Genomic DNA, 23,123 nt, shown 5'->3' with positions numbered 1-23,123 from the left:
GATACCGCTAAAAACTTTGGTTTTCTCCAAATCAAAATGGCGATGGGGATATGTTTTATTTACAGTTTCAATAATAGTAAAAAGAAACTGGGGATGATCGGGGTTTTTTTTCAATTTTTTTAATGTCATTTTTAACATTTAAACATGTCTTTATAAACAGCTCAAAATAATACCACAACACACAGTACTGCCATACATTACCTTGTTCTCATATACCGCCAGGTCACATGACTTATTCTTACAACACTGATCAGAACATGCATCATTGGTTTCAATATCTTCATGCAATGTGAGAAATTTTGCTCCGTTGTTCTCTGAGTCGATTCTTTTGATGATAGAACTCATGTCTGTTGACACTGCGCATTGACTCGATGGTTGAGCTTGGTCTCTCCACCCGCGTTCATAGTCATTATCCTTTTCCAGGCGCTTCACAAGTTCAATCAGAATAGATTTCTCATTTTCTGGAAGATTTTGTAATGGCATGTATTCCCGGGATGCAAACGAAGGAACGAAAACAAAAATAATTGGTAGCAACAACCGCATATTGAGCATTGAAGCAGACGGATTTTGACGACGATCCATGGCGGGTGCTTCCGGAACGCATGCGCATTGAACGAACAGGGTTATGTTTCAGTTGTCAGCAGGCGCTATGAAAATATAGTACTTCATTAAAATTGATATATAATCGTAATAAAATGGTATACAAATAAAGATGAGGCATTGAATATAACGATCATATCTTGTGAATATTTTCTTTGCAGTATATCTTATTATAAAACAGGTATAAACGTATTAATTTATATTTGCAGAGGTCACGACCCGAAGGGACACAATGAATCCGTTCCGAAAGACCGTTGGCTTTTACGAAGTTATGGCGACATCGTACACAACTGGGAACAGTGAGACAAGCTACACGTCAACAAAACAGATGGAAACGTACCCATCTAAGCCAGCACGGACTGCCCACGGTATCAGTTCTTCGGGAAAATCTTCTCCAAAAGGAGTATCAGTGAATTTTGATCCGAAGGATAAGACAAACCACGCCGAAAAGCGGGAGAAGTACCTGACGGCAAAGTATGGAGCGCACCAAATGCTGTTGATAAAGAAAAGACTTGCCGTGGAAATGTGGGTTTTTGAAGAGTTGGGGCGATTATACTGCACAGAGGTAAGTCTCATAGCATGAATTGAATTTATATTATTTTCAAGTATTAAGCATTCTTAGGACGAGCGGATTTGTTTTTGTGACAGAAAGTTCAATGTAAATGAATGATCGTCTGCTTATGCCTTATCAGCGTGTGTGGGGAATGCGCCTGCGAGTTTCTGGTGCAGCAGGCCTGTTTCAGATTGTGTCCCACCTCTGGCACGAGCATACATAAACATGTCTAATGCTGTCTCTGAATATTAAAACAATTTCTCTGAGAACAAAGAACGAACTTGTTCGTTTCCCTGGCATACAAACCGAGATTGCCATCAGAACAAGGGGTTAGCCCTGATCCGGAACTACACAATAATCTTGTCACCCAGGCACGGAAACTTTCGGACGTGAAAAAAAAAGATTATATACATAAACAAAATGTTTGATTTCGTATTACATAAATCGGGTTTAAATTTTACCATTTAATGAGTTTTTATTTTTCTAAAAGATATAATAAAAATCTTACTGCAGTACATGTGTGTATGTGTGTTCTTTAGTTTAGCGTCTTTTCACTATTGCTTATTGGTGATATAAGATGATTAATTTTTTTTAATAGAAAAAAAAAGGGGGGGGGGGAGAGAAGTCAGGAACTTAAAAAACAACTAAGTAATATGGAAAAGAAGAGGGGAAAAAACAACAAAAACCAATAATTATCATATGCGTATGGCTAGTGTTAGTGTTCAGAGCTAAACACTATTCACTGGTAACAGAACAACCAGTGGTACAACAGAATGCTCAAAGTCACCGTTAGGTGAAATGAAATGAAATTATGGTGTTTAGAGCCTCGACGACCACTAAGGCCATCTCAAGGCTATCGCCACATTAATCACCATTAGGTGAGTGGGTTAGTAAAACGTGAAGTCTTGAATAAGGCCAATGGTTCTAGTCAAAGTCTGGGTGTCTCTTGTCGTTGTATTAGCTCCACTGATGTCCTGGATGATGATGGATGTTCTGTAGATGCCATGTCCAGGTGTTCCAGTTATAGGCTGCATATTGTCGCCCCCGGAGATAATCTCTGTACCATGTCATGTCACCTTCTGTTGAGTCGCTCATTGCTGGTACTGGGCCTTTGTTGAAGGAGGCTGGTGTTTTCCTTTGCTTGATACCCATGATTTATTTAAAGGCTGTGTGTTTGGTGCACTGTCTCTGAAAATTTTGGATGAATAGAAATTTATTATGTCAGCGAAGATAAGATACTGACATACTCTAAGTGAAATTACTTCATTGGATAAGGGTCACTTTGCTTATCTTTGATACTTTTTTGTGTGATCTACCACTGTGCTTGATAAGCAAGGCAAACATATTCTACATTTTTAAAATACATTTTTATTAGGAATGGTAATTTTGTACAAAGCACCTTGCTCACTATTTGAGTACAAGCATGAGTAGATCATAATATGATTTTTTTCCCTTAATTCAGGAACTGTTTACTGTAGTGTATTTAGTAAATTATTCCAGGACAGGCAGCATAGTTGATTGCTATTTCCTAGTAGTATTATGTAAAGTTCTTGACCTTTATTTATTTATTTTTTCAAATGATCATTGAATTCAGCAATTAAACTACATGATGAAGCATACGTATGGCATAAGAAAAGCAACAACAGGCATTAAACATGGAAAGAAGTCTTGACTGATCTCTTGAACGTTTGATCAGTGTTCAAATTCATTTTGCAACTGCTATCTTCCCAAGCTGCTGCAGTCATTGACCAGTTCACAAACATCCATTGTGCCCATGGCATGGGAAAAAAAAAAGACAAAAAAAGACACTGTCACAAAATACTGAGTTCATATTGCAAAAAAAGAAAAAAAAGCGCACAAAAAAGCAAAGCATTAGAGCAGTGTGTGTGTGTGCGTGTGTATGTAGTGATGCTTGTATATATATGATAAATATACATAAGTTGGAAACTGAACCATCAGCAGGAGTACTGAATAAGGATTTGAGTTTGTGTATAATATATTGTTGGCTTTGTCTCAGTGTGGGTAAGAGTGAGATTCTCAGAAAAGTACTCTCAGACAGTCTATATATATATATATATTTTTTTTTAATTGGTTTATTAATATGATTGGTTGGCCAAGTGATGTGGAGTTAAATAACCAAACTTAAGCAATTTTACTCCTCCTTCGCAGCTGTTGCGATATAAATTAATACTAGTTACTGCCCACGCCTCTGTGTTAGACTTATTTTCTTTTATTTGTGCATTTTATATTTTGTTTGGAATTCATTTTTTTCTCTTCTTTTTTTTATATATGTATGAATATATACAACCACCAACTATCCAGCAAATCAACCATTGAGCTAATGTTGGTCAACCAACCAGCCTGTCATCCTATTGTCTTTGTTGCCATTCACCCTCCCTCTGCATTTAAAAGAAAACACAAATTCTGGTGTTGGAAGCACCAGCAGGCAGGATGCCCTTGTTGTTGCATTGAATAATGCATTGTTTAGTGTGATTGGCGACTGCGCAGGTGCATAGTAGTCTTGCTGGAGAGCGACACAGCCTGGTTATGTTTTATTGATGGACACAATCAATATGACTGTAATTAAACCTGCTTTTGTGCGAGTGTCAGGGACTGTTGTGGAAGGACAGACATTGTTTGTGCTAGTGCATTTGTAGACATTATTATTTTAATGAATTATGGTGGGGGTATTTTTAGGCCTTGTGGAGATTATTATTGTAAATGTTGTTTGGGGGAATTACATCAATACATGTCAACAGTCATTTTTATTGTATGATATTATATTTTTTTTGCTCTTTGCCCTCATTATGTCTTTTATTTCTGTTGTTTGCTTTAAAACCTTTACTTAAATCCTTTTCCACCAATTTCCTCTTTTATTTATGTGTGGGCATGTATGTATACAGACCACTTCCAGAATGGGGGGATGGGACAGAGTTTAGTTGTTGTTTTTTTTTCCTCCTGTTTGTAATTTTTTGTTCCTTACAGTTACGCATTCTGTTATGTGTAACTGTAAGTATAAGATGAAAATTTTATAAACTGAAAAAAATGGAAGTGTGTTAATGATTGTTTGGTGTCATATTCTGTTACAGTATACCATGTCAAACCCATGCAAACTAGGCCTGTTGGTTTGATCTGTTTGGCCAAATTTTGCGGCAACACAATTAGAATGTTAGATGAAATTGTAGACTGAAACTAGTGAATACAAAGGGAGTGTTTAAATGCTTGTTGTGTGAAAAACCAAACAATGAAATTAAGAGAAAAGACACACTCACAGCATGTGTTTGTGATCAATGTAAACACTAATGTTGGCATTTACTCTGCAAAGTCAGGGAACCAGACTTTGCAGGATGCCAACAGTAAATGATACAGTTGATAAAACCTTTCCAGCTATTCACTTTGTGAAAATAATTAACAAAGGTAAAATAGAAAAGCCATAACTTTGCAAAACTTGTGGATAAAACAGTTTTCTGCGAAATTATATTCGCTGAATCAGTCTACATTCTCTGAACCTTTCTCTGTCTCTTTAGTCTGTCTACCCTCTGTCTCAGAGTCTGTCTTTGTTATTAAGAAGAGAGAGAGAAAGAGACTTTATAAAGTTCAGTACTGCTTCATAAAGAAAGAACAGAGGTGGGTCACCTGTGCCATATAATCGAGATATTTTAAGTACAAGGAAGGGAGAAAAGAGAACTTGAGTGCCTTTGTGCATGTTTTTGTAACGCACTCACTGTAATACAGCACTAAAATAAGACGTGGGGGGGGGGGGGGGGGGGTGGGGGGCTTAGGGGGGGGGGCTGGGGGGGGGGGGGGGTGAGGGAAGAGAGAGGGGGGGCGGGTGGGTTAGTCAGCAAACCACACCCGACTCATTTTTGGTAAAGTAGAACGGAGATGGCTGGCGGTGAACCGAAAGACGGCACAATTTATGAAATTATTTCAGTAGCAAACTACCCCCATCGTGTGTTTAACACCCGCATGTAAATTGTAATATTCTTGGCGAGCATCATGATAGGAGTTCGCTAGTCGCTATTTTCGTGGGTGATCGCTATCGAAGTGGGTAGCGCAGGCCCGGTGTTTTCAGTGGCGCTATCAAACTGTGTCATCGAGGTGACTGGAAAGGAATCGGTTCAAGATGTTCCTTCCCTTGCCCAAGGGGGAAAAATAAAGAGCCTGTTGATATCTACCAGAAGTGAGAAGATGAGGGGCATGATGACTCCCGATTGTGAGTGACCGTTTTAAGCTGGGGTCCAGAAAATTATTCGTTCGATCTTCCAGCTTCAGCGTGAGCGCGCGCGCGCGCGCGTGTATTTGTATGAAAAGGGGTTTTAAATTAAAGTTGCATCAAGGAAATGCGAGTCGCGCTCTTCCATTTCTGTGATGCCAGTTTCAGAGACAGAAAGAGGGGGGTGAGGGCAAAATAAGAGAAACCCAGTCACTGATGTTTGTTATTTTGGGTGAATATTTCTTTCGTAATCGAAGAAACAGTGGTACTTTAACTTGTTTAAGCTTATAATTCTGGGAATCAGCACGCCATTACTATGAGTTGCTTGGTTTCTGGACGAAGATAAGACTCCAGCAATTTACACCACTGCGTTCCAAACGTAGGCTGTTCAGCCGTAATACGAGCGTTAATCCCAGATGTCCGCATCGATCAACTTCTCCGGGGCATAAACACCGGAAGCAACTAGTATTGTGTCTATGTCCAGGCGGCAAGTAGTCAACTAGGTCAGCCATACTTGTAGAGCTCTCATTGCATCGGGTGTTAACAAGTTCCCTGGAGAAGCCGAAGAAGCGAAGCTCTCGCTCTCACGATCTTATTCATTTCACCTCCCCACCCGCCTTCACTTTGATCCTGATTGATGGTAATTAGTACTTCCCGTGGTAAGAATCGCCGCTAACATTCACATGTACTGTGTGCCTGTGGTGAAAAAGGGAGAGAGGCGGGTTTGTTTTGTTGTCCTTCCCAGTCCCAGTCCCATCTTTGGCGCATCTGGCGGCTCTGTGCGGGCACAGTGGTGAACGAACTTCCGTCGTAAGCGGCTTGCTTGTTCATTTATCCCATAAATATCAACCAACACAATACTGTATTCACAAGTAAGCAGTACACAAACGCGGAGCAAATGACAAACACATGTGGGCGCCTCGTCACAGCCCGTCATGAATATTGTTGAATTTTGAAGTTGAATTATATTTTTCATTCATTTTCATTACTTTATCAGGAACGGCCAGTTCATGTCTTTGGCTTCATTGACAAGCACATAAATGGGGGAGGTGGTATGGGGGGGAGGGGGCGTGGGGGCATGTTGAAGAAACTGTTTCCTTTCAAAATAGTATGGCACTGGCCTTTTGAATGGGAAATTAAGAATAAACAGTTCTGTTATATTATTACTTATAATCTGTTCAAATGAAAATAATCTGTTCAAAAGAAATAAGTGCCAGACGGAATATGTGTTTTCATGTTAACTTGAAAACAGTGGGGTGCATTGTTATTTTAGTGTTGGTGCTTTTGCTGTTGATATCCACACCCCTGGAAAAGTTTTACATGCATTAAAACCTAAGAAAAAGAAGCAGCAAAGACAGAATATGAAGGAAACTGATCAATATGTAATGCTTTAGTTAATGTTCCCTCTCTTTAATGGTTACAGACAGTCCTAGGAATACATTGACATGCTGCCTAGTACTAGTATTAGTAGTGATGTAGTATACATAAATGTTTACTGTGAAGTTTTTCAATGTCGTTCCATTTTAGGTATGTCTTTTTCCCATCTTGTATTTAAGATACCTGATATCTTTTATGAGGAAAAGGGCGAAAATCTTTTTTATGTATTTGCATTAATAATAACGGCTTTCATAATCTGTCTCTTGTAAAATGTAGCAAAAAGCAATACAAAGACAGAAAGAGTGAAGACAAATCGAACTTGAGGTGTGCAGAACAGTAAGCTCCTTATAAGTGTTTGAAAACAAAGTTCAGGCTTGCTACTGACAGTCTTTATACAATCCCTGTGAAAATGTTCAAAGGCTTCAGTGAATGGCAATTATTAAAAAGAGGACATAGAGGGGGAAATTATATCACATGGTGGAAAGGAGATTGGAGGTAGGGGTGGGGCTGGGAGCAGAAGGCACATTGCTTTTTCTCTTGTTATGCAGAAGCACCTACTGTAAAAGCCATTCAAATCCGAATAGGTGCAGTGCCTTTGCCGCCTGTATGTTTCCTGAAAAGCATTTCATAGCAAAAGAAAACACACACACGCACACACACATGCACACACACACACACACTCACTCACACACACACACACACACACACACACACACACACACACACACACACACACACACACACAAAGTGCATGCTCACTGACACAAATTTTCCTTGACAGTTTCATGGAATTTGTGCAAGGCGCATAGCCATGGCAAGGCAGCATTCAAAGAGGAAAAGAGGGAGAAGATTGAAGCATTTTAAATGAAAAAAAGCCTTCGACTCCAGACAGAGAGAGGTTTGTAAAGAGTTTTTTGTTGTTTTTTTTTTTTATTGAAAGTGAGCATGAGGGGAATAACAGGGACAGCTATTTTGATGTTAAAAAAAAGAAAGAAAAAAGGACAGTATGGCAGTCAACAGAATCTTTCATATTTTGTGTGTGTGTGTGTGTGTGTATGCACTGTTTTCAGTTTGTTGATGAGTGACCAAGATAATATCACTGGTGAAAGAGTTGAAGCAAATTACATTCACAAGAATGGACTGATCTTTTTCCCCTCCAGGGTTATGCTGACACATACACAGGTATGGTGTTGATACTGCCATCAAGTGCACATGTGACTTCCATGCAAAATATTTTGGTTGTTTATCTACCTGTTAGGTTCATTTCATGTTGGTTGTTCATATACTAGCCCAGTAAGTTTAATTTGTTGTTTGTTATATATTACATATACTAGTTATAGTCCAGCTAGGTTCATTTTATAATGGTTTATATAGCCCAGTTCGGTTCATTTCATGTTGGTTGTGGTTGTTTATAACCCTATCAGGTTCATTTCATGTTGGTTGTTTATACTTATAGTTATAACCTTGTTTACACAGTGTTGCATTCATTTCATGTTCATGTTGGTTGTTTAGCCTGGTTAGATTAATTTCATGTTGGTTGTTTACATCCCAGTTAGATTCATTTCACATTGATAGCTTAATGTTGATAGTTGATATATCTTTTAATATAGTGTTAATTTCATTTGATATGTGTAGTTCAGCTGTATAGGGAACTCCAAAAGCAGATGATTCTAATTCAAGGTCAACAAATTTATTGAAAAAACAAAGGAAACTCTTATTAAAATAAATAAAAGTCCTTGTTGTTGAATCCCCCCCACCATTGTAATATACCTGTGGTGTTCCTGTGGGTTGTTGTTTGAGTGCGCACATGTGTGTGTGTGTTGTGTGCCTTTTTCCTGCAATTATTTATATGTCTGCAGTTACATTGGTGGGTACTGATCTTGTTTTACACTGCTATGTCTTCATGTGCTCTTGTGTTGTACAATGCACTGATATATGTGTGTGTGTGTGTGTGCGTGTGTGTGTGTGTGTGTGTACTATTTCATGTGAGGCACTTAGAGCCCATCTTTGGGGAGTTTGCGCCATATAAGTACAATTGATTATTATTATAATATATAAAATTAAAAAAAAGAAGAAGAAAATGTAGGCGTCCGTATAGAAAAGAAAACTTCAGTTAACTTGTCTGTTGTGAAGTATCAGGTCTTCAGTCATATCAGCTTACAATGGAGCTTATTCATGATTATCATGTTTCGGGTGTGGCGATTAGGTATAAAAAGCATGACCCTTTTGCAGCTAGTTTATAGCAACAAAAGAATATCCACTTTTTTGTGTGTTTTTTGTTTTAGTTTTGTTTTAATTCCCAAAGACAAGTGAGAAAGTATTCGTTTAAAATTGGGTGATTCTGATTTGGAATTAGTTTCATTGCTCTTGCCTCAGGTTTGTAAGATCAGAATTGACTTTGGCTCTGAGATCTTTACAAAAATGCAGTATTTATTGAGACTTTAGAAAATGTAATTATATTTTTAGGCATTGTTGGCCCATTGGTCAGCAGCTTTATTGCCTCTGCTGTGTAACTAGTTAGCCAGGAAAGAAACATCAGCAGTTCAACACAAGACACATTGTATAAAAGCGCATATGTTGTGCTGTTCTCAAGTACAGGTTTTCAGCAGTACACAGAGTGGCAAACCCAACCAACACAATCTCACTGTGAGAATCACACATATCGAGGGTCCCTTTGTGTCTGAGGAGGTCTTGAGTGTCTGGGGCACAGTTACAGTGGAGAGGGGTGTCCCAGGTAATCTGCTTTTATCACCAAAAACTTACGGCATTGGGAGTGGGAACACAGGAATGGGACTTGTATTGCAAGCTTTAAAGTGCAACCATTACCATGTTGCCACCAGTTGTTTCAAATGTTTATTTTGTTCATTTATTTGTAATCCTCCATATCCCAGAAGTGGTCAGCAGAAATTAAAAAAAAAAAATTAAAAAAAATGGAGGGAATGTTGAATCACAGTGGTGTGATTGCCAAATTTCGTCAGGTTATTGCTTTCTGTTTCGCTTTTTTTTTTTTTTTTTTTTTTTTTTTTTTTGCACTGATTTTAATTTTGAAGGAAGTTTTTAAAAGTCGTGTTCGTGCGTGTTTGTGTGTGTGTGGTTGTTATTGAGAGCATAAAAAATACTGTTCTCTTGATCAGTTAAAGCCGTCTCTTCTTTCGATAGTTGAGTTATTGCCAACGGATTATAGAAGCGTTGACTTGATACAGGTTGGTCACGACTGACTTTTTCTCCCGCCACCCTTTCTACACACACGCGCGAGCGAGAAGAAAATGGAAGAAGAAAAAAAACATGACCACATCCGGCTTCGACCAAAGTGGTGATTTTCACAGAGCGAAAGTTCATGTGACCGTGTCAGCACACAGCCCGTGATCACTTCGTCACAGTGAAGGAGCAATAACTGACAGCGATAGCAACAGCGGCAGAGAACATCCTCACATCCCCCGATCTCCAAAACAGACAAATAAACAAGGATTAAAGTTACTGATTGTCGGGAAAACAGAGAATCAGCTTCGTGTATCCACTCCAGGAAAAGCAGATCCATGACCCCTCTTGGTTTCGAGGTCAAGAGGAATAGATGACAATCTGTGGCCGTGGGCGACTGAACGCGAGGAATATGAGCTCAAACCTTCATTGCTACAGACCTCTTTCCTGGCTGCAAATTGACCCTCCTATAGCACACGCACATACGCTCACACGCGTGCGTTTACACACGCGCGCGCGCATGCATGCACGCACGCACACACACACGCACTCTTGAAACCCGACACACTCCCGCTTACAGTTACGTGTAATTGAAAAAAGAAGAAGAAAGAAGAAACACACACACACACACACACACACACACACACAGAGATATAAACGAATGCGCTGCACACACGCGCGCACCATGAACACCATCAACGGCCCTCTGGCCATGTACCCCCCTCTCGCCCGCCCCCACCTCCTCCACGAAGAAAAATGAAATAAACATATCCCGTGGAAATGAGGTTTCTAAAAGTGTATTTTTGATTTAATTTTCCCTTCCTTATTAGTATACTACAGTCCTTTCCGTACTTTCTCTGTTTCTCTTTCATTTCTCCTATCTCTCTCTTTCCTCTCTCTCTCTCTCTCTCTCTCTCATAACTGAACACCCATGGAGTTGGACTCAATCATGTTATTTTGGGGCGACAGCTTTTAGTGTTGTTTTTGTTTATCTGGTGGTGGCGTGCATGTACGTGTGCACAAATGAAATGTGTATGTGTTGAATGTGCGCTTGTGCGTGCTTGCTCTTTCTTTTTCTTTTGTTCTTTTGTTCTCCTTTTTTTTTTCACATGGCCAATCGGGGAGAACTCTACTGGGGTGTTGGGGGATGAGAAGGAAAATGGATGAAACTGGCGTAGATTTTAACTTCACAGCTTGACGTTCGCAGTCATACATCATCACTTGCCAACGCGAGTCGGGGGCACATAGTAGTAACCAGAATCCTGTGCTACTTGGAGGCAGGGTTATTTAGGCAGAGCCAGTGTCCATGCCCCGGGTATCAAGATAGGTCGTACTGAATTATGACCACTTGTATGTGGCCGCGTGTCGGATTCCGCGCCAACATGGGAGTTAAACGATGTGACTGAAATACACATGTTTACTACGCACGAGTATATTTTGTAGTAGATTATAGTCTTCTCTCTCTCATACTCTCTTTCTCGCTCTGCATCTATCAGTTGCTTACTTTGATTTGCTTTGACGACGGGTTCATAAAGGATATGCCTATTTAAGGAGAGAAAAGGAGAGAAAAAAGTTTCCTCCCAGTTTCACCATTAATCTTTGCTGTCTACGTGTATTGATATAATTTTTTAGGACAGGATATGAAAGCTTTCCTGGCAGCATTTATGAGATTATGTCATTTGTAAATGATGTTGCCCAACAAGCTGGTTTTGATGCCAGGGGATGAGCGGGTATGTGACTAAGTTCTGCCTAATCGCAGAACGTCGTCTCAGAAACTTTCTGACTTTATTTGAGTGACCTTGGTTCACCCCCCAACACCCCACCCCCGTCCTCTCCCCACCTCCCTATCCCCGCAAACCGCAAAGTCCTGACCGTGAGTACCCAGTACAAACAGGCGTGGCCCGTTATACATAACAGCGGCCAGGAAGAAAACAGCGATGTTAGTTTGTCGTGGTTTACGTGTAAAAGGTAGGACGGGCTGCATGACCCAGCTGATCTCCGTGTTATGTTCGCGTCATCTGTTTGCCACCTGTCGTCATTTTCGGGAGTGTGTGGGGTCAGGGGTAGTTGGGGTGGAAGCACACACATAGCACTTACCCACAACATCATTATTATGTTTCTTGTAGTTTGGGATTTTGTTTTTTTAACGCTTTTGTATGTTCGTCTTTAATTGCGTGTTGATTAAAGATACGGATAAATACTGAATCCTGTTTCTTTTGAGAACAAAGAAAGAAAGAAAAACTTACGGATCGAAGTAGAAAAGGTTTATGTCACATTTGTGAGCGTTTATCTCTGTCTCTCTGTCCGTCCATCCTGAACGATCTTTGCCAAAATCAAGAGGTGTGCGACAGATGATTTGAACTAATTGAAGTAGCTAAGGCCGGAAGATTAAGGTGTTGTTTGCATGATGTGGTATCAATGTCTGAATGAGAGAATAATTTTTGTAACATATTCATGTTGTTATTATTATAGATATTTCCTCAGAAAGGGCAAGCGTCAGTGTATGTTCCCAAAGGTGCTACTATCTAAATCTGAATCCTGACTGTGCCAGCAGTCCTGGTGATAACATAGGCGTAACGTTGACGACGAATCATTTTGGCATCTCCTCAGAGAGATCAAGCGTCAGTGTATGTTCCCAAAGGCGCTACGAGCAAAATCTGAATCCAGACTTTGTGCCACCAGTCCTGATGACATAGGCATAACATTGAAGATGAAACTTCTTCTGCGTTCGTGGGCTGCAACTCCCACGTTCATTCGTATATACGCGAGTGGGCTTTTAAGTATATGATCGTTTTTACCTCGCCATGTAGGCAGTCATACTCCGCTTTCTGGGTGTACATGCTGGGTATTTTCTTGTTTCCATAACCCACCGAACGCTGACATGGATTACAGGATCTTTAACGTGCGCATTTGATCTTCTGCTTGCGTACACACACGAAGGGGGTTCAGGCACTTATTTTGACCTGGGAAATCGGAAAAATCTCAACCCTTTACCCACCAGGCGCCGTCACCGAGATTCGAACCCGGGAACCTCAGATTGAAAGTCCAACGCTTTAACCACTCGGCTAATGCGCCCATATGGTGATGAAAGGTTTGGAACATTTTATGTGGTATCGACCATAATTTGGGGTTGCGACATTGCAATGGAAGTGCCACAAAACAAGGTTTTGGCTAAAAAGAAACGGCGTGATAGTAAGAAAACAAACAACATCAACAGTAACAGCCCTGGAACGTGCCAGTCTTGGCATGACAGTGTGCCCTTTGGAATGACCTTCACCCCACCCCCCTTCCCTCCCGCCACTGCAAGGTTTCTCCAACCTCTGTTTGACTCTAGTCTAACAGAACAGGCGTGATGCATAACATGTACACATAGGAAACGCCCTGAGGAAAGATCTGGGCCCTTGATGATGGTGCATCATGGTGTCTGCAGGTTGTTGGCAAGTTTTGGAGAAAAAAAAAAGTACGAGCTGTTTGGTGTGTGTGTGTGTTTTTATATGTCCTATCACGTGGTCATGACATGGCATGCCTATCCCCCTTGTCCCCGAACTCCCCCGGCCACACATGAGCGCAAGCATGCACGTACTCCTTCAACGCTTTAATATACGATCTCTGTCGCTATCTTGCAAGCACACATGTCGCTGATATTACTGCAATAAAACTGTACACACTGGCAGTGCAGCAGTATGAAACACAGCAACGTGTTATCTAATACATGTATACCTGTTTAAGAATGGGAGGTCGTGAGCCATCCACACACACAGGTGATTTAGATAACTGGATCGCCGCACTTACAAGACTCAAATACGTACTTTTATCTTACGTGAACTGTCTTTCTTCCGCCCAACATCCTCCCCAGTCACTCACATCAACATCTCAACCATTCTGATTTCCTGATCATTAACCTATCTCTTTCTCCCCACACCGCCACCCCCACTCCAACATTACACTTTAAACTTTTTTCTTTTTTTTTAAGTGACATTTTATTATGTCAGTGGCTTGCCCTTTCAGATATCATCGATAGAATAATAACTATGCCCTGTTTCCACAGTACTGAAGGTCAAACAAAAGATGATCACAAACACAAGACGGGAAAACTGCCTTGATGTGGAGGAAATCGGGGAACTCGTGCCATGTTGGATTTCGGAGGAAACTTGGGATCAATTCTGAAGTAAACTTCTGTTTTGAGCCAGATTGCAACAAGGCTACATGTCTGCATGTCTGGAACTCTGGTCACCAGTCAAGGTTCTTCACTGCCTGTGGATGACTTTCCGCTACACGCAACTGGGACTGTTTGTTGCCCCCCCCTTTTTTTTTTTTCCCCCGTCCCATCGTTTTTACTACAGCTGCAGAGATACAATTCGATTGATGGCCGAAGAAAAGGTTTCAATATTTCCACTACCAAAACACGCTCTTTCAACACTGTTTTGATTCCCTACCGCACCCACCCACCCTCTTCTCTTTTCTTCAGAACTGGATCTGGCACCGAACTAAATGAATGTTGTTCCAGTTGCGTGGAGTTAAACATCCTCGTGTCGTTCAGATTGGTAACCTGGTGGGCAGGACTTAATAATGTTGTTGTTTCTTCTTTATTTCTTTGTGTGTGTGTGTGTGTGTGTGTTGATGAGAGAGAGACAGCAGGAGGGGGAGGGGAGGTGCTTACTCTGATGCTGGGAGTATTTTGGTTTCTATTTTTTTTCTATTCATAGTGTGTGTGTGTGTGTGTGGTGTTCACACCGAAAAGTGACTGATTCCCAGAAAGGCTGGACCAGTTTACTTGTTTACCTGCTGCCACAAAGCCAGTGTCACTGTACACGTTTTTAAGCTGTGTGCAATGCAGCATGTATGAGATGGAAGGGTAGGGATGGATGGGAAGGAGAGGGAGGGCCTAGAGCTCTCCACTAGCTGATCTGGTGGGTGGCAGGCTGGGGGAAGGTGGATGTGCAACAGCATCTTTTGCAGCAAGCCCGACAAATTCCCGTCGCCTCAGAAACTGCCGCATGGGAAACACCCTCCACCGCCGCCTCTCTCTCCGTCTCCACCAATCTGTTTTTTCGCCAAGTACCAACCTCCACCTCCCCTCCTCACCTTCACCCTTCCCTTTACCTCCGCCCCCACCCCCGCCCCCTTCCCACCCCTCCCATCTTGGACTCTCAAGTCTTTGACATTTTTACCGTATGCCACCGGGCGATAAGCCAAACAACTGTTGCCCTCGTGTTTTGCGCCATGTTTTCTGCTGACGCTATGTTTTTCTTTCGTTCTTTCTCTCTTTTTTTTTTTTTGGTTGTTGTTGTTTGTTTGTTTTTGTTGGGTTTTTTTTTTTCCAATCCCCCCCCCCCCCCCCCCCCCCCCCCCCGCCGCCACCCCCCCCAACCCCCTTCTCATTTTGCCAGCGTGGTCACTTTGACATTTTCGCCATATGCCTTGAGGGCGATAAGCCAAACAATCGATCCCCCGAATTTCGCAGCTGGCTTTCTGTCGCGGAATTTTGTTCGTTAAGACTCTTGATTTTTTTTCCGCTTTCATTTCCCTATCGCTGTTGAGCATAGGGTTTAGATGTTCTTTATTCATTAAGTACTGGAAGATAAAAATGGCTCATGTTGTTGCAGACGTTTAGAAATGACAATAACAACAACTGCAATGATAATGATATATTTTATGTAGTGCTTTGACACAAGGTGAAGCAAGCTCAAAGCGCTTTAGAAATCCAGCTAAACACATACAATGAAATAGAGACAGGTGTGTATATATATAGATAGATAGATAGATAGATATGTGTGTCTATATATATATATTATGACTGTTCTAGTATATATATATATATATATATATATATATATATATATACATACATACATACATACATACTAGAACAGTCATAAAGTCAAAAGCACATTAATATATACATACATACATACATACTAGAACAGTCATAAAGTCAAAAGCACATTAATTCATTCTAATAAAAGCACAATTTGGAAGACCAACAAAATATATACCCTAAATGCAACGACCCGTACACTCCATCTCACATGCAGAAAAACTTAAGTAAACAGCAGATATAAAGAGCAGTCGCAGTTTAAATGTGTATACACACATGCCCAATCTCTTAGTTTTCGAAGTTAGTGAAAAGTTCAATCAATACCATAGTGAAAACATCGTGTCGGTTGTGAAAATGGGCAGAAGTTTACTTACACAGTGTTCCAAGTACACAATTCGACCTATTTGAAAAGGCCTATTTATACATGACCTTTGTTTGACAGCCAGCGTCAGTGGCCAGTGGAATCACCACTCTCTCTCTCTTTCTCTCCAGATGGAAAGAACATTATCATTATACCTTTTAAAAAAAAAGTCTAGATGTCCACTTAGATAAACGCAACGACAGGAAAATGGTCCTTTCCAGTTAGTTTCCGCCCTCCCTCATACCTCGGGAGTCGGTCATAATGGTATGGAAAGAGGCCACTTGGTACAGGAAATTATTATAACCTTGGCCACTTGGTCTGAGCACACGTCAGAGCCATGATTGTGGGGTGCGCCATACTCGTGCGAGTTTTTCGGTTACGTACGTACCGTTACAGAATAGGAAGAAGGTTGGTTGGTTGGTGGACATGTATGAAACAAACACACAAGAGGGGAAAGTTGACGAACATGCGCGCCCATCAGTGTTGACAGCGGACAGTACAAGCCTGTCGTTATATTTCTAAAAGGTTATGGTGCGCGATGGGCCTTCATATTGGCGTTATCGTGGACAGATGGAGGGAGGTGCATGTGTGTGTGGAAAGGGCGTGGAGTGGGGGGTATGTGAGAGAGAAGACAGGACGGGAAAGATTGAGGGATAACAGAATAGGGAGGGTGGTTTTGGTGTCACCATGTTATTTTGTGCTGTGCTGTTCCTGTGCTTTCGTTTTGTTTGGTACACGACAGGCTGGTTCCATAAAAGAGATGGACAGCCTGTCCTTCATCATGATGACAGCAGTCAGAAAAATCCTCTCGTCCCTCAAAAGCCAATGCACACACGCACACACACACACATGCTAGCAGGCCTTCACTCTAAATACAACCAATGATTCTAACCCTCCTCTGTCTTCCCCCACGCCTTCCCTGCACCTCCCTATCCCACAATGTAAAACATTGTTGAGCTATAACCATGAGATTGTGTGTGCATATATGCATGCAAGCATAATAGAGTGGGGGTGGGGTGTGGGAAGCCCTGATAAAGATCGGATGACAGGAAGGTGAATGAATATATATATCATTACATGGCAGTTGTAATGGGGAATTTTTTTTTTTAATGGGGGTGGGGGGATGTGGGCTGAATGAGGTGGAAGAGGATAATGGGTTGATGTCATCAGTGATGATGGATTGTTTTGTGCTTCCAGGATGACGATCATGACTGCAACTTAGAGCTGGAAGAAGTGCTGAACTTAGACACAGATGAAGAGCGAAGAGAATATGCTTTGGTGAGTAGGTTGTGCACATGGTTTGAAGCCGATAGGCTTGCATGTCCAGAACCAGTTTGCCTGTGTCATTGTGTGGTGTCTGTCTTTCTGCATGCCCACTTCCCTTGTTTACCTGTTCCACATGCTTAAATTGTTCCCTCTGTTTCTCTTTCAGTGCTTAATACATACATCTCTCTGTCTTAAACATCTTTCATGATTAGTCACATACATGTATTTATGATTGTATTATTAAAATACACATAAAAAACCATACGATTCCTTTCGCTCACCCTCTCTGATTTCATCCTGTTTGATAGGTTTTGTGTGTGTGTGTGTCATTGTGTGTGTTCTCACTTCTGTGTAACAGCTTTTTATTATTCCCTTAATTCTGGGGAGCTAAAAAAACAACAACATGATTTAATAAATAAACACCAAGACAAGAGAAAGACTGGTGCATGTACATGTGTCATATAACTTTATAAGCAAAATGATGAATACACACACACACACACATATGCAGTGAAACGAATGCACTCACATTCAAACATACATTATTCATGCACAACACACACACACACACACACACAAACATACAGAGGCACAAACAAGCACTAACTCAAACTTGTGTGCGTGCACGCGCGCGTGCACACACACACACACACACACACACACACACACACACGCTTTTACATTGCATCTACAATCATTTAGGTGTACTGTATATGGTCTATTGTAATGATAAGACAATGTCATATCATTGGTTTTGAATGACAAGGTGTCAGCGAGGTTGATGTGTCAAAATACTGCATGCAGGAAACATAAGATTGTTGGTCATGGATTGTGGGGATCGGTGCTACGATTTGTGTGCACTGCCTCACCTGAGCTGGTGAATGGAACTGGAAGCCTTTATGACCAGGCATCTTTTGTCTGTCTGAGCCAAGAGTTTCCTTTTTTTTTGTTTGTTTGTTTGTTTGGGTCACATCTGTGCCCCCAACCCCCCCCCCCCCCCTCCCCCCCCCCCCACCACACACACACAAACACATACACTCACGAGCACACGCACAAGCATGCAAGTATATATGCACACACACACACATACAAATAAACACAACTGTGCGTGTGCGCACACACACACACATGTAGTCACACGCCACACACACATGCCATGCCAAACTAATGATTTCAAAATTAGAGTGGAATCCAAAACTTAATTTTTTCATTTCTAAACTTCTTCAGACCTCATGCAGTTCTTGAAATTAGGTAAGAGAAAAGATTAGACTTGTAAAAGGAAGGAAGAAGGGAATAATATAAATCATGAGCATTGTATGTTGACACATACAAGACTACACATTCATGAACACACACACACACACACACACACACACACACACACACACACACACACACACACACACACACACACCACACACACACACACACACACACACACATGTATAGAAACACACACACACACATATGTATAGAAACACACACGCACACACACACATGTATAGAAACACACACACACACACACACACACCACAGCTTAAGTCACAACACAACACAACATAATGCACACACATACGCATGCACACACACAAACGCCTTAACATAATATTATGTATGATAAACATGTGATGTAGTATTGAATAAGAGTGTCCTGATAGTGTAATATTACAGGCAGTGTGGAGGTGAGGTCAGGTTTGAATACAATTTTTCTTTTTTTTAAAGGGGTGGGGTGCTCTGTATTATCTGTGTATTGTTATATATTACATGTTACACCTGTTGTTCATCAGCCTCAGTCCTTTCCAGCCTGCATTCCCTGTCACCCTCATGAAAAAGATAAAGAGGATTGTACACATTAATCATTTGGTATCACATACACATGCATGCACGCACACAGACACACACACACACACACACACACACACACACACACACACAAACTCTCTCTCTCTCTCTCTCTCTCTCTCTTCTCTCAGTCTCACACACCAACACACACACAGATCATACATGTGGACTGGCAGCATACCAAAAAAGTGACAAAGATCTGTCTTGTGATATTAGTCAAGTTAGTGCATTTGGCAGGGCTTCTTGCTTATAAGAACAAGTGCTACAAAATGCATGTGTGCACATACATCCTATCATAGATGACATATTTTGCACACACTCACTGAAAACACACGGGCGTTTGTGCTTGCGTATGTGCTCATGTACTGAAAGACACACACGCACGCGTACCCACGCACACACACATAAGCATGAACGAATGTATGAATGCACACATTCATCCGCAACCCTAGACATTTGCATAAATCTGTGAGTGTCTTACCACTGTTGTCAAGCATGTGCGTGTATGATGTCACTATAGCTGGGGAAATGATGAGTCCATCATGTCCTTTCATCTGCTGTGTATGATTAATGAGGGTGAAATGAACATCTCTCTTCCTCTCTTTATAAAGAAAAAATGTTTCTCTCTCTCTCTTTCATTCTGTTTCCATCTCCATATTTCTCTTTTATTCTTTCTTAGATTTATACTCTGTGTGTGTGTGTGTGTGTGTGTGAGTGAATGTGTGCTGCAGATTTTTTCTGAAATTGATAGTATTATAAAGAAAGAAAAAACTTTGGTTTTTGTCTTTTTTGATTTGATTTGTGTGTGTGTGTGTTTATTTTATATCTTATTATTATTATTTTTTAGCATTTGTTTGGGGGGTGGGGGTGGGTGGGGGGGTATGATATGAAGAAGCTTGCATCAAATCCTTCTTTTTCTTTTCTGCATTCTCTTCATGTGTCTGTGAGGTATTTTTTTTTATATATTATTCACCAGTATATCTGTCTATCAATATCATATGCTGTGATCGCAATAGCTTTCCCCATGTATAGCCATTTTCCTTCAGCTCTTTTTCAGCTGTTCTGCACCATGTCTCCCAGGATTGATTTCTTGCTCTTTTTCTGTTGTCCAGTAGCTGATCATTTTACTTTAAAATTTAATGAAATGTTAATATTCTGTCTCTATTTGCGTCTTTGTTTCTCTCTCTCTCTCTCTCTCTCTCTCTCTCTCTCTCTCTCTCTCTCTCTCTCTCTCTCTCTCTCTCTCTCTCTCTCTCTCTCTCTCTCTGTGTGTGTGTGTGTGTGTGTGTGTTTGCATACATGCATGTAATTGTGTGTTTTGATATCAGATAAAGATACAGGTAATTTATTCATGAGGGTATAGCCTATATTAAGGCTTAACCAAACACCACATTTGTTTGAATATACATGAAAAAATATATTACATATATAATCACATGAAACAGCAATTAACTTAAGTACAACATGAGACAGACAGAGACTGGATGTGGGAAGTGGGGGGAGGCACACATTTTTATGCTTGTGACACTAACTGGAATATCGGAGAAATGAACCATTAAAATGCTTTCCCAGTTAAGTGACGTCCCCCTTCGCTATGATGTGGATTCTTCATACTGATGTGAATCCCAGCAACCGCCACATCAGCAGGAAATGTACTGTCTGTCAGTTTGTGTGTGCAGTCGCACCTCCCACACAGAGTGCAGCCTCATAATACAGCAGAGCAGGGCACATTACATCCAGGATGCAAAAGTTCATCTTCTAACCTTTCCACATGCATGCAGTCAGCTTTCAGCTTGAGAGACCTATAGTTCTTGGTGTTGTTCAAAGAAATGTAATGAAATGGTCAGGGAGATTTCTGCTTGGGAGTGGGATCCCATGACAGATATTTGCAGTAATGTCTATAGCTTCTGAAAAGAACTTCTCAAAGTGTGGATCAGATCACTTGATGTCAGGTTGAGGGGTTGTGAGAGAAAGGAGAAAAGAGAGGCCAGTCAGTGCTTTTTAATGCAAGGGCATTGGCATGGAGTATTTTGTGTTTTGGGGTGGGTTTTTTCAGAGTTGTTGTGAATTTTATTTACATGCTGAGAGAAAGGATTTAGTAATGTGCAACAGCTGTAGTCAAAAAGCAGTAAGAGGTACACAAATACAAGATTGTTATTTTACTTGTCAGATGTTTCTGATGTAGTTGATTTAATCAACAATCACAGTACTGTCCGCTGTCAAATGTTCCAAAGTGAAGCAAGTTGACATGCTGTCATAGTCACAGAAGAGTAGGATTCTGTTGGTTTTAAATACACTTTTTGGTTGTTGCCAGTTGGGGAAGTGAGCTTCAATCTTATAGTTAACTTAGGGTACACAAGCGTCCAGCTTCATGATCAGTGTCCAAGTGTAGATGATTGAGTATGCTTGGGAGAGTATGTGTCTGTGTGAGAGAGAGAGAGAGAGAGAGAGAGAGAGAGAGAGGCTCACATTGCTGTTCACTTGGAGTTCAACAGTGTGTGGGGAAGGCTAAAGGAATTTGAATACAGATATTGAATGCCTGCCTGACATATGGTTAGTTCTCAATGCTCTTGATTCATACACTCACTCATTCCACCATATGGTACACACACACACACACACACACACACACACACACACACACACACACACACACATGCTGCAATGCACACAAAAACACAGAGCATAGTAAAAGGGCGCACACACACACACACACACTCACAAACACACATGCTGTGCTGCACAAAAACACGCAGAGCATAATGAAAGGAAGCTGTCAAAGGCTAAAGGGAAGATGGCCTGGGTGCAGTGTAATTTATACAAATATGATTGCTCTCTTTTTTCTTCTTTAAAAAAAAAAAAAAAAAAAAAGCAGTGTAAAACATATCCCATATAACTATTTAAATGATTAGGGGAAATCAGTGAACTTGTTAATAAATGCACTTATTCAAGTTTGTTAGTGAATGTACATGTGTATATTTCACTCTGCTTTCTTATTCAAGTTTGTTAGTGAATGTACATGTGTATATTTCACTCTGCTTCAGTCAGTGCTTCTCAGTGTGCCACTATCTAACTTCTCTTCACAGTCTTCACATACTTCTCAGACAAAGGAAATCAAACATATTATATATGTGTGGGTGTGTGTGTGAGAGAGACAGAGAGCAAACAAGTGGAAATATTGGTATGCAGCTTTTCAACATTTAGTTTGTTTTCCGTGTCAGTAGGACGGGCATTAAAATCAGATATAACAATTGATTGTATCCACATTTCATGTCTTTCTGTTTCTTATGATGGCCAGGAGGCTTTTTTTGATGATGACCAGGAGACGTGTCCGTGCATTGCATATTAATTGACCAGTCTCCTGAAAAGGTGTAGGGTAGAATTGTTTTTCCCTGTCTTTCGTACTTTCATTCTGTCTTTCATTCTTTCTTTCCCAGTTTCTTTCTTTTGCATTCTTTCCTGTGAGAACTTTGTCCCATGCCCATACAGCCAGGAAGTAAAGCAGTATGTGCTGAGTGAGTTGATTGGACAAATGAAGTTTCTGAGAGATTGCTGACTTCAGAAGGTCTGCAGTTCATGAAAATGAGCAGTTTTGTATCATGGAAAGTGTGAGTCTGCCATAGAATGTGATGGAAAATAATATATTTTCCATCCTTCATAGTGATTGTAGCTTTTTGCACTGATGCACAGCCTTAGTAAAGATATTTCAGGTTTTAACAAGAAATGCTTTTTGTTGATGTTGGCATGGAGATATCAGTGCATGTGGAGAAAAATGACCGAGGTTGCCAGAAAAGGAATAGAGCTACAGTTTAATTGTTATTTGCACTGCAGATATGATACTTCTTGTGAAAGGTGCCTACTGAACGGCTTTTTAAAAAATATACACATTAAA

At 40.8% G+C, this 23,123-nt stretch overlaps 2 protein-coding genes across 3 annotated transcripts in view; one reads left to right on the top strand and one right to left on the bottom strand.

Moving 5' to 3' along the window:
* The window catches only part of LOC143280916 (uncharacterized), a 34,979-nt gene extending 34,399 nt beyond the window's left edge, over window positions 1–580 (bottom strand). The window contains exon 1 of the mRNA XM_076585695.1: window positions 202–580. Coding sequence (XP_076441810.1) covers window positions 202–552 — 351 coding nt within the window. The 5' untranslated portion in view covers window positions 553–580. The remainder of the gene's footprint in view (window positions 1–201) is intronic.
* The window catches only part of LOC143280919 (uncharacterized), a 56,126-nt gene that overhangs the window by 10,580 nt on the left and 22,423 nt on the right, over window positions 1–23,123 (top strand). For both annotated transcript variants that reach the window (XM_076585699.1, XM_076585698.1), the window contains 2 exons: window positions 810–1,165; window positions 17,321–17,401. In XM_076585699.1, the coding sequence (XP_076441814.1) occupies window positions 833–1,165; window positions 17,321–17,401 (414 nt within the window). In that variant the 5' untranslated portion in view covers window positions 810–832. The remainder of the gene's footprint in view (window positions 1–809; window positions 1,166–17,320; window positions 17,402–23,123) is intronic.

This window comes from Babylonia areolata, chromosome 4, assembly GCF_041734735.1.
Source record: "Babylonia areolata isolate BAREFJ2019XMU chromosome 4, ASM4173473v1, whole genome shotgun sequence".
In the NCBI taxonomy this organism is placed as follows: Eukaryota; Metazoa; Mollusca; class Gastropoda; order Neogastropoda; family Buccinidae; genus Babylonia; species Babylonia areolata.
Note: the sequence above shows the minus strand (reverse complement) of the source record. Positions and strands in the feature narration are given on the sequence as shown.